Below are 12,243 nucleotides of genomic sequence, written 5' to 3'. Positions count from 1 at the left end.
TTGGTTTATGAAGTAGCATTTCTTTTGGTCCTCTGATAATAAAGTCTGCACAATATCCATCTCAGGCTAGGCCCACATTTCTGCATTGCATATGAGTGTTTTCAACAACATTTTGTTTAAAAGTTTTTCAAGTTTTCTACTGTGGAGTGAGCAATATGCTATGCGATACTACATGTCATCCCCATAATCATGTCAAATATAAACTACGAACTTTCTTATCATTTTCTGAAAATAACTGACTTCAAAGTTCAAGTTGAAAGGAATAAGAAACCAGTGCTTTCGTGTTAGTAGTTTTACGCATGATGACCAATTACTTAGTTTCACAGGCCTAATACTTCCTCATGTGTTGTATCAATCAGTTATGAATGAAAAGGGTCAGGAAAAAACAGTAGAACCAAAGTCTAACCCACACAAACCATGTGAATGTTCCCTTATGGGTTTGATACTACAAATGACCTTTTAATTAACACAAGTAAGTTATTGCAGCGGCTCCCTACACAGCGGACAAAGCAGCATTCATCCCGTATTCCTGCCTCGTTGCTTGTCTGAACAGTAACAAAGTGTTTGATGCCAGAACTGATTAGATAATTACATTGGAGAGATGATGTCCCCTTTCTTCCTGGCCTTGTAACGTTCATTCACGTTCTCTACTGATTTATACTGATTTATGACCTTACCAACAATGTTCCAGTATTATTCTCCACGTTAAGAAGATAAACGTTGATCTAGTGCAAAAGTCTCAAAGGTTTTAATTGGCCGATTAAACCAATGTTAATGTTCTGGAAATAATATTTACACAAAAACGAGGAGTTATTGAAAAAATTCATTCTTATAAAATATTTCATGAATGGCAATAACAGAATAAGCTCACAATTATCTTTGAGATGAACACAACACAATCAACAATTTCTCCAGGTCGACACACACACAATAGACAATCCCGATCCCAACTCAATAAATCCCACTCTTTTAGCGAACAGAAAGACCAACAACAAGCTAATTATTTCTCCGTTAAATCAGGTAAAAATAGCACACAACCACAGTTGAAACAATAGATACATGTAACAAAATATTTAAATGACACATACGAAATAAATGAACAGTTGAGGAATCAAATAATAAATACACAAATAAATAAATAACATTGCTACACTACGATTGCCCTTTGCATACATCATGAATTGACCGTCAGTTCCCATACCGTTGCTTTTCAAAGTCTTGCATAAAGTCATCGTCAACACCATAAAAACAACGTTGTGCAAAAATCATGGCAGCTTCCACAGTTTGGACAGGGCTCATCGAGCTTTGACTGCGGAGCGCCGCAGTTCCCAGGTGTAAGGTAGGTAGGATGTCCGGTGCTCGTCGTCATCCCAAGTCTTTATAGTGCATAGCCTAATACCGGCTAAATAAAAGTCCCACTGTGTAATGACTGCGTGTCCATCAACCTAAGGGGAAGAGAGAGGAAAAAGAAAAGCTCGTTATTTATTGATATCCATTACAATATCAACCCTCCTAAAACAACATACCTTCAAATATAAAACCATTAGTCAAATGTAGAAGTATGTGCTTAACTATAGACTGTCTTCAGGTAATCCAATAATATATTCACTTTATAGACAAGATCACATATGTAATACCATCAACCTGTGTTAGTATAGAAAAGTTACAGTACAACTGGTGTAATCCAAATGATTGGATTAGCAGATGATGGTTAGGTTGAATGATGTACAAGTTGAATGTGTGCGTGTGTGTGTGTGTGTGTGTGTGTGTGTGTGTGTGTGTGTGTGTGTGTGTGTGTGTGTGTGTGTGTGTGTGTGCGTGTGTGTGTGTGTGAAGGCTCACCTTCCTCACCTCTTCATAACAGGTCTGAAGGCAGTGACCTTGTCATCCTGCAGGGTCACACATGTGTCACTGAGTTCCGAGGGCTCTGTCTCTGCATTCCCACTGGAGAACCCTAGACAACAACAGAAACCACACTGTAAGAAACTTGCTGCAGCCAGGTCATTGTATAGCGTTTATTTGTCAATATTATTTTTGATAGTAGTGAAAGAAATGTGCATTTCTGAAACACATTTCAATATTGAATGACTTTACACGGGTAATTTCACAATTACAGTCATTCAAAATTGAACACGTGTCACAACACATACTTACCTTCGATAGTGGAGTACTGGCATGAGTCTGAAAGAGCAGGATAGGAGGAACAGTGCAGTTGTACTGCCTTGTGGTTGTAGCTGCCTGCACTATAGACCTTAGATTGCAACAAGGGGCCCTCCTGGAAAGGGTTCTCAGCATTGGATATGTTGGTAGGATCCTGGAGGCCCCTGAGGGGCCCACACTGTCCGGTACCAGTCACTGGTAGCCTGGTCCCCTGGAGCTGGCAGTCTCCCAGCATGCTCCCTGTCCGGAGCTCTGGGGCCCCGTGGTGAGCAGAGCCCAGGATGACCCCCGTGGCCGCTGTACGCGCCAGAGACCAGATCCTCGGTTTGTCCCGGTCCGACACCTCAAAGTGTGACAGGGACACAGTGTGAGTGCCCGTGGGGATGGTGGTAGTGGTGGAGGGGGGCTTGGACGTCACCAGTGGATCAAGGAAGTCCGAGGGCATGGTGGGTAGAGAGGGCAGGGTGGGTAGGCTCTTGATACCACATGGGAATGAGTGGTGGAAGCTGTTGGGAAAGGAGAGGGAACGCTCTGAGCTGCAGTCTCTCTTTGGAGGGCCTCCAGGGCCAACACCACCACCGGACATGGCCCTGTGGAGGTCCTGCTGTTCCTCAGGGCCCCTGGGTGCCATCTTCTCACAGTCACTGTCCAGCTTGTCACAGTCCTCGTCCTCCATGTCCTCCAGGTCACTCAGATGAAGGTCTTTCTCATCTTTACATTCACTGGAATCTGAATGATGAAATATACAGGAATATTACTGGTGATATTAGGAGTAGAAGCAGTATAATTTTCACTGGAATCTGAATGGTCAAATACACACAACATGATATGTGGAATAGTAGTTATATTCAGGAGCAGAAGCTGTCATTTTGATCAATTCACATTTGTTTTGTTATTGTAGGTGATGTGGATTAGTTTAAGAGGAAGCAAGCTGCTGTAAATCTTTGTGCAAAACTCTAAGATGTTTTTTAAAATGCTTTACTAGACGGAAGAGGGAAGTGGATGTGTACCTTTGGTGACACAATCTTGGTCACTTTTATCCAGGTCATCCTTCCTGTCGTCCCCAGCCTTATTCTTTGGTGACCAGGTCATCTTGTTCTCCTTCTTTAGCCTCCTCCTGGCGTTGGCGAACCAGGTGGAAACTTGGGTAAGGGTCATTTTGGTGATGATGGCCAGCATGATCTTCTCGCCCTTGGTGGGGTAGGGGTTTTTCCTGTGCTCGTACAGCCATGTCTTCAGGGTACTGGTGGTCTCACGTGTGGCATTCTTCCTCCTGGCTGACCCATTAAAGTCCATAGTCCCATACCTGGTAGTAATAGCAGACAACACATTAGCCATTAGCAACATTAACATATAAACTCATAAACTATTCACCCAGACCCATGGCACTCCTGGAGTGTTGTCTGAAATATAGACTATACAGCTCTGCTCTATCTAGCAGTATAGAGCTGCATAGATGGTGACTTTTGCTCTGGAGGTGTGAGATTCCTTGAATGTAAGTTATTACTCATGACAAGGAATAGCTGAGCTGATGCACTACAGATAAGGAAAGTGTGGGGTTCCGTACCTGTCATATTGGTACTGGCCCAGTGAGTGGTCATAAGGATAGTAGGTGGCAGGTTGAGTTATACCAGAATGCAGAGTGCCTGTGCCATCCTTCATTTCATACTGTGGATTCTGAAATAAGAAAACAACTTTATGAAGCACTTAGGGAACTTTATTTGTTTTTAAATATTGGAAACAAAGTTGATGTACATTTTGTGCTACTTTACTCCCTTCCAAATTGAAACATAATAGGCTACTGGTAGCCTAAATATGAGTATTTTTAAAACTGCAAAGTCTATTCGACCCATCTATCAGGTAGGCAGGCTACTCAAAAGTAATTTCAATGACGAAATAATTCGAGAGTAATTTTGATCAACATCCATCTTCGTCGATCGCATCCCAGCCACCCCCATCTACTATTAGATTAAACGGGATGTACCAGAGATGAGTAGATAGCAGCGGAGGGCTCGGCGCTGTAGGGGAAGTAGCTGGCATAGTTCTGGCTGGCGGCGGCCGCGGCAGCGTAGGGCGAGCTATACATCCCTAGTGCCGCGTTGAGCTCCGTCCGTGTGCTGGCCAGGAGCCGGTTCTCGTAGGAAGGGCAGCAGAAGGTAGCAGGAGTCTGGGTACCGCTCGTCCCGTCAGAGACCGACCTGGAAATCGAATCGCAGCAAGTCGTACTGGGGTTTGCCGACACGAAAAACTGCATGAAGAGAATTGTGGAGGATAGACATGTCATTCGTGTTTGACGCATGAGCTCTTGTTATCTTCATATCTAGAATATATTTTGATATGGTTTTGAGATACAGGACAATTCAGGTAAGATGGAGACTAGATATAAACGCGTGCTGTGTGTGTATGCCTAATTTGATTAACAGTTTTAGAATCGCATTTTACATCATATCCAGGTGAAATCATAAGGTACCATTTTGGAAATCATGTTTTTCAGTTCATTTAGCTTTTTTTATTTGATAGAAAATGAATTCCCAAAGTATTCATACACTGCCTGACTAAGCTATTGTAGGCTACTGAAATTTGATGAAAACAAAGGATCTAAAACTTTTAATACTCTTATAGGAAAATAACTTATTTCTAGTTGAATCAAAGTTCTGAGAACTTTTATTGCATACCTTTGTCCAGTTGTCCCCAAACAAATATATTTAAACTATAAATCCGTATGGCTACTTCACGTTTTCTAAATAATAGTAATTGTCAATATCAAATTCAGAGATCTCTGAATGAAAGAGAAAGTTGGGAAGGTTCACTGTTAACTTCAAAGAGCAATTAGGCTACACAACGGAGCTATAGCGTAGTAATAAACACAGGTCTTTTGTCAGATCAAAACAACACGTGAGTACATTCATAATTCAATTCAATTGGACCTGTGTTTATATCTGTCGATATGTTGATTAAACAAAAGCGTCACTTGAAAATAGCTGTCAATATTCTGAAAGCAACCATTCAGTGCTGCATCTAGATTATAGAGTGAGCTGTTCAAATTAAAATGATGCTCTTTTGTTTACATATTTGTCACTTTGAAATTGAGAGAGAAAAACGCATGTTGATATTGTCTTACCTGTGAAGTTGCATTATAAGGATATCCAAACTGAGAGAAAGACATAGCTGCTTCTTTTGTTAACATCAGGAATATTCTTCACCCTTGATCGATTGTAACCAATTCTACTTCAAATCCACCTTCTTACACACATTTCCACGCACGGCCTCTCGCTCAATAATAGATGATTGCACTTAGGAGGGAGATTTGAGGCTGGTACCAACAGCTGCAGATAGTTTTATATATGAATAATCCCCCGAAGGAAATGATAAGAAAATGAAATTACGCGTCATTAAATTCAAAAATGGTTGTATTAGCTGAAGAAGGCTTAAAGGATAACGTAACACTTGCAAGATATGGACTCTGCTTGTGCTATTATTTGTGCCTCTATAGTTCTTTAGCATTCACCCATGCAAGGGTATCAGTGTGACGTCATTGTAATCCCGGAACGACAGGACAGCAAGGATAGAATAATGTCTTTGCCAATCACATCTAACATCGCGTTTTCTTAAGGTGTTCTGTGCACTCCCCGTGTCCCCTCGGCTTTGTGCAGTGGTCTTCTTCACTTGCTTCACTGATAAGAGTATAAAGGAAAGGGGTTGTTCTGGTACAGTTGTGGAACTGTCAGATAGATCAAGGCTCTTGATGCGTATCATGTCCAATTATAAAATAATACCAACTGAAATGACCACTGAGCATATTTTGTTATTACTATGCATAGAATAATACATATTTATTTGGACAATATTTGAACTGAAAGCCTTCAGTTGTGTTTTCTTTCATTTGGGATATCTGATTATTTGCTATTTCTTATCAGCATCTTCATAATAAAATAATCATTTTAGTTAGTTAGTCTCATGTGCTCACTTGAACAATAATAATAATACATATTTATCCAAACAAAAAAATCTTCATTTGAAGACACTATACCTCACTCACTTATTCTGTCTTTTTTACATTGGGATTTGCGGACTATGAATATTTAAAAGTGAAAAAAGTGAACACCAGTGGATGGTCGTGGATTTAACGCGTTTTTACGACCTCTGTGCGCCTCTATATGTCCGGTCATAGGTGTAAGACCGACTTAATGACGATGATGTTCCCATCTTTCTCTATTAGAGAGAGAGGAGAGAGGAGGGGGAGTGAATCAGGAGGAGAGGATCGGTCCCAGTGAGAGCGGATGGAAAGGCTTTGGCAGGTCAATAGACGAGTGATTCATGCGTGCCTGGAGACCTACGTGACCATTACGCGTAATGCGTAATTGCATCAATTAACAAATGGATACATGCCCTTGTTTAACCAGCAAGTTACACAGTTCCTGAGTCTGAAATGGCACCATATGCCCTATATCGTGCACTACTTTTGACCAGGGCCAATAGGACTCTGGCCAAAAGTAGTGTACTATATCGGGAACAGGGTGGGACGCAAATACAGTGAAACTATGCCTTTGAGGTAAAACCCGAGAGCTGTTAGGAAAAAACGACGTGGAAAAACCCTGCGCTCTCAACTCTAATTAAATACCAGTGGAAAGGGGGCAACGAGATTGCATTTTAATTGAATGATGCTCAGTTGAAAGTTGTGGAAGAAATATAGCTCCCTCGCTGAGAATAAAATGATAAACAATTGTAAGGTTTATTAGAATAAGGAAGTTGACTTTCTCTCTCTCTTTCTCTCTCTCTTTCTCTCTCTCTTTCTCTTTCCTTCTCACACGCGCAATTCGCAATTAGATGTAATTATCACAAGCATTTACGCACGAGCGTAACACACACACACACACACACACACACACACACACACACACACACACACACACACACACACACACACACACACACACACACACACACACACACACACACACACACACACACACACACACACACACACACACTGTATAGCTACATATATAATTATTTATTGATTTAAGTATTTCCTGTTGACAATAACAAGAGTGACGAACCCGCTGTCACCAACCAAATGCGATCGGCTTCATTCCCTTCTCTCTTGGATATGATCGTTGTTGTCATGGTTGATATGAGGGGGATATTTCAATGCCTCTCCACTCAAATGTAATTGCGTGTTTAGTCCCTGGAGATGCGTCTGCGATTACGGGCTTTCTCTTCGAGTGGCGCCAGAGAGCCGCGAGTAAAGAGGGATTTTGATCCCTTCAGAGATTCTCCAAGGAGATAAAGTAGGTTGGCAGCGGACACAGTGGTCGAATTGCCCTTGGATACTTTTACAGATGTTACACAGGTAGTGGGAATGGTCCATTGTATCTGGCTGCACGTTGACACGCTGTATGAGTATTGAGCGTTGACTGGAGAAGCAGTGGTCATGACAACATTATGTAGATGAGATGGATAAAGATGCTCTCCTTGATAAGAGAAGGACCAATAGTCCTTTAAATAGAACTGTAACTGTAGACCTACTTTCTCCATTGGCTTTACTAGGCCTACTGTTGTTAATAGTAATACACAATTACGAATAGAATTTGAATAAAAATCACATTTGTGTTTCATACTCAATTTAGTGTGCTATAGCTGAATTATTATCTTTAAGAAGTAAAATCTTGTGGAGATGGGAGGTTATTATTCCTCCTCAGTTACAGAGGAATGTGTGTACATAAGTGGGGCAGAACATGTAGATTGCTTTGCTGTGGTCTGTTCTTCTCACAAGGGCATGCATGATGGCCCAAGTGCATATGGACAGCCTCATACATAATGTATTAGGACCAGTCACTGTGGATCTCACTGCATCAGGCCCAAATCAACACTAATTGTAATGGCAAACCTAACTGGCCAGTTTACAACTGCTCTTTAAAATGCCCCATCTTCATGTTCATTTAGACATGTTTTGAACTGAGTGTCTATTAACCTATTTCCTTTACAAATTCCAATAGGAATTTTGTATCTTTGTCATGGGATTGTAAACAACTTGAATCCCACATCTGACTGTTTTGTTCACGTTGCTTGTCAGGTGAATGTGTGTTATGTTCCACTCTTTGCCTATTTTACCTGTGATGACATGTTAAATTTTACAGGACATGAGCATTAGCTCAGGTGTTGACACAGCAACATTACTTTGCTGTAGAGACATCAGTCTACCATGTCCTGTCCGATTTCAGCCTCCGGTCTGGAGAAGCACCTTGAAATGGAATCAGAGTTGAAATGATCTGTTAACACAAACCCATCCACTCCATTTCCTCTCTGTAGGATTGTTTTGGTCCCTGATTGAATCTCTTAGGGATGTACAGTAGAATGGTCCCTGCATTTATACCTTCAGAATAATTAGTGTACAGACTACATTCATCTCCCTCTTCCATGGTAGATGTCTACAGTAGCCCTTAAGGGACAAAGTAGATATCCAAGGATGTACTGTAGGCTATGGAGAAGATGCTCTGGTTATTTCAGCCTGGTTCCTGTGGTAAGCACTAAGCAGACTGTTTGAGTTCCAGGTCCTCTTCCCATCAGGATCAGACAGAACACTAAGATAAAGGTTAAGTCAACACAGGGGGCTATACGCCATGCCTCCAAGACGTCTCTTCCCACTTAATACATTTCTTATGCTGATTTAATGAAGCTCACAAAGCTTTGCTGGGTTTTCATAAGATATTTCAGGTTTTATATGAAATGGTAATAAGGCCAGACAGATGGAGAGAGGGAGAACCTGGCGAAGGGATGAGAGCACAAACGTAGAGGTGAGCAATCTCATTAAGGTGGATTGATATATCCCCATGAATCCACACCTCACTCACTAGTGATCCTATCCTGAATTATTACACACACACCTCATCCAGGGTGTGTTATTACTGCTGCTAAATTATCCAAAATGGAAAGAAAAGTCCTAAATATTCTAATGAGAAGTGGTCAGATGATCAGGGATGTGGCCATACATACCAGTGCCCAGTTAAATGTAAAACAAACATCTAGAGGGCCGAGTGAACAAATTGTCCTGCACACAGTGGGGATCATTCAATCTTTATTAACCCAGGGAGGTGGGGAGAAGAACATATTTGCATAAATATTTCAATAAGCAATATAGAAGATATACCTAGGTAGAGAAGAGACACACACGGTTGTTGTCTGTGTGATTGTAGGAATAGGCCCAGTTAGGGCTGCCCAGATGCTACAGACACTCCCTCTGTCCCTCTACAAAACACCATATAACCTCTGCAAGAACATTCTTTTGGATGGGGATCCATGTCTTTACAGTCACTAGTATAGCAGTACTATAAACTGCACATCCCATTGACCCAACTCACTACTCTGGTGCTCCTGGGACTGTGTGTGTGAGTGTGTGACTGTGGGAGTTTGTGTGTGTGTGTGAGTGTGTATGAGGGTGTGTGTGAGTGTGAGTGTGAGTGTGAGTGTGTGTGTGTGTGTATGAGTGTGTAGGCTGCCTGGGCCTGGCAGAGGCCTCTGGAGGCTGTGCTGTAAAGCTATCATCAGTGGTGATGTCAGGGATTTGTAGCTTGTCACTGAGAGAGCTTCCTGTGACTCTGGTAAATAACTGCTTATGGAGAGCCTTGCTCAGTGCAGTGTGTGTGTGTGTGTTTACTTTGACCTTGAGGTATCTGGCTGTGTCTACGTAAGGTTGTTGTTGTGTGTGTGTGTGTGTGTGTGTGTGTGTGTGTGTGTGTGTTGACTGGAAGTTGGTATACGTCATATAGCGTCTTTACTTCTTAGGGCATCTGGCTGTCTTTGTGTGTTTGTTTTCAGAGGGTGTATACAGTACATGTCTATACTGGGTGTGCCAGTCCTTCTGCGGTGTTGTGTGTGTGTATCTCCGTAAATTTCCTAACGTTCATGTTTGGGCATGCCGCATGTGTTCAATCTATTTTTGTCGACACATCATGTGCAGTGCATGTCCTTATTGTCCAAGTGTAGCTGCATCTCTGTTGCTATTCATGTGGTTGTGTATGTGTGGTCCAGAGGAGGCTGGTGGAAGGCGCTATAGGAGGACAGGCTCATTGTGATGGCTGGAATGGAATCAATAGAACGGATCAAACGTGGTTTGCATATGACTGAGCTGTTTGATAACGTTCAATTTATTCCATTCTAGACATTACAATGAGCCTGTCCTCCTATAGCTCCTCCCACCAGCCTCCTCTGGTGTGGTCTCTCCTAAGATGGCTGCTGGCTCTGGAATGAACTTCCTTTGCGGCAGAGGGCCAGCAGCAGCCAGGAAGGAGAAGTGCATCATGGTCCAGCTCTCTGGCCCACTGAGGAAGGCATGGAGACGCTTCTCATTGCTGTCACTCCTATTACACTTCACACTACAGCCACGGCTGTTAACACTATAGGAGGCATGGTACATATTAAAGTTGTTGCGATCTCTAACTTTTGAATGTCAATATTTCAGAGAATCTACGGAACATGATAAATTAAAGGAGTATATTGATGGAATCAGTTACTGTATCTACATTTAGGTACAACAGACATATTAAATTGTCACTTTCCTCCTCAAAGACATGAATTCTATCCTATCCTTCTTTGAAGGTGAAGCTCATGGGGTGAGCTGTTTACCTCTGTCCTCTGTCCAGTACTTCCATCAGGAGTATGATGAGTTGGGATGAGTGGAGGTGGTTCAGTGCACTGGCCGGGCCTGGGTCTCGTTGGTTTGCTGTGCCTACTGAACTAAACTCCCTATTCCTTTGCAGCTGCCTCTGCTCCACTGAGAGAGAGTGGGGCCCCATCTGGTCCTGGTTGAGAGTGGTTAAGTGAGAAGTGGTGCCAATATAAATAGCTGTGCATGATGTTTGTTTGCATAAATAGTTTTGAAAGGCTTCACTAGGAGTTTTGGGGCAGATTACCAAGGAAAAGTGGCGAGCCGCCTGAGGGGAAATAATTCTCGCTTGAGCTGACAGTTAGATTTGAGACTCTTCTTTTTTCAGAATATTGTTTTTGGTTTCTTAATTCGTCTGGTTCCAGGAAGAGATGGACCATGAACTCTTCAGAAGAGGCTGTGTGTGTTTAGAATGTGGGACGTGACAATAGACACTGATCGACTCGTTCTCTTCTTATGCAGTGAGGCAGTGTTTGCTTCAATAACATCACTGATGTACTTTAAAAACCTCTTAAGGATCCGACCCTTTACATTTTTTTGTTGCCTAAAATGACATACCCAAATGTAACTGCCTGTAGCTCAGGACCTGAAGCAAGGATATGCATATTCAAATCAAATCAAATGTATTTGTCACATGCGCCGAATACAACAAGTGTAGACCTTACCGTGAAATGCTGAATACAACAAGTGTAGACCTTACCGTGAAATGCTGAATACAACAAGTGTAGACCTTACCGTGAAATGCTGAATACAACAAGTGTAGACCTTACCGTGAAATGCTGAATACAACAGGTGTAGACCTTACCGTGAAATGCTGAATACAACAAGTGTAGACCTTACCGTGAAATGCTGAATACAACAGGTGTAGACCTTACCGTGAAATGCTGAATACAACAAGTGTAGACCTTACCGTGAAATGCTGAATACAACAGGTGTAGACCTTACCGTGAAATGCTGAATACAACAAGTGTAGACCTTACCGTGAAATGCTGAATACAACAGGTGTAGACCTTACCGTGAAATGCTTTACTTACAGCCCCTAACCAACAGTGCAGCTCAAGAAGAGTTATGAAAATATTTACCAAGTAAACTGAAGTAAAAAATAAGGGGTGAAGTGACTATGCATAGATAATAAACAGCTAGTAGCAGCAGTGTACAAAACAAATGGGGTGGGGGGGTCAATGTAATAGTCTGGTGGCAATTTGATTAACTGTTCAGCAGCCTTATGGCTTGGGGATAGAAGCTGTTGAGGAGCCCTTTGGTCCTCGACTTGGCGTTCTGGTACTGCTTGCCGTGCGGTAGCAGAGAAAACAGTCTATGACTTGGGTGACTGGAACCTCTGACAATTGTATGGGCTTTCCTCTGACACTGCCTATTATATAGGTCCTGGATTGCAGGAAGCTTGTGATGTACTGGGC

At 42.2% G+C, this 12,243-nt stretch overlaps 1 protein-coding gene across 4 annotated transcripts; it reads right to left on the bottom strand.

Annotated features, from left to right (window-relative positions):
* Positions 1 to 809: 809 nt before the first annotated feature.
* On the bottom strand, positions 810 to 5,809 carry LOC109878806 (iroquois-class homeodomain protein IRX-6). Of its 4 annotated transcripts, none has more exons than XM_020471014.2 (7): positions 5,282 to 5,809; positions 4,145 to 4,408; positions 3,728 to 3,837; positions 3,171 to 3,466; positions 2,155 to 2,889; positions 1,843 to 1,954; positions 810 to 1,445 (listed from the first exon to the last, which is right to left on the bottom strand). In XM_020471014.2, exons 1-6 carry the CDS (start codon positions 5,345 to 5,347, stop codon positions 1,848 to 1,850), a joined length of 1,578 nt encoding a protein of 525 aa, XP_020326603.2. In that variant the 5' UTR covers positions 5,348 to 5,809; the 3' UTR covers positions 810 to 1,445; positions 1,843 to 1,847. The 4 variants fall into 4 exon arrangements, with proteins under 4 accessions (XP_020326603.2, XP_020326602.2, XP_031687101.1 ...); XM_020471013.2 differs by having other exon boundaries at positions 1,852 to 1,954; positions 5,282 to 5,802; XM_031831241.1 differs by having other exon boundaries at positions 1,852 to 1,954; positions 4,145 to 4,358; positions 5,282 to 5,802.
* Between the last annotated feature and the right edge of the window lie 6,434 nt (positions 5,810 to 12,243).

The sequence above is a fragment of the Oncorhynchus kisutch genome, linkage group LG8 (genome assembly GCF_002021735.2).
Source record: "Oncorhynchus kisutch isolate 150728-3 linkage group LG8, Okis_V2, whole genome shotgun sequence".
NCBI classification, from domain to species: domain Eukaryota; kingdom Metazoa; phylum Chordata; class Actinopteri; order Salmoniformes; family Salmonidae; genus Oncorhynchus; species Oncorhynchus kisutch.
The sequence above is the reverse complement of the archived record's forward strand: the minus strand, read 5'-3'. Positions and strand labels throughout refer to the sequence as shown.

What these genes read in the sequence shown, in the direction of transcription:
- LOC109878806 (XM_020471013.2), bottom strand. Translation starts at nt 5,347, where the DNA reads ATGTTAACAAAAGAAGCAGCTATGTCTTTCTCTCAGTTTGGATATCCT. An exon ending in CCAAGATTGTGTCACCAAAG is followed by an intron (nt 2,890 to 3,170) that starts GTACACATCCAC and finishes TTCATCATTCAG; the next exon opens with ATTCCAGTGAATGTAAAGAT. An exon ending in TTCAGACCTGTTATGAAGAG is followed by an intron (nt 1,446 to 1,851) that starts GTGAGGAAGGTG and finishes TCTTCCCCTTAG; the next exon opens with GTTGATGGACACGCAGTCAT.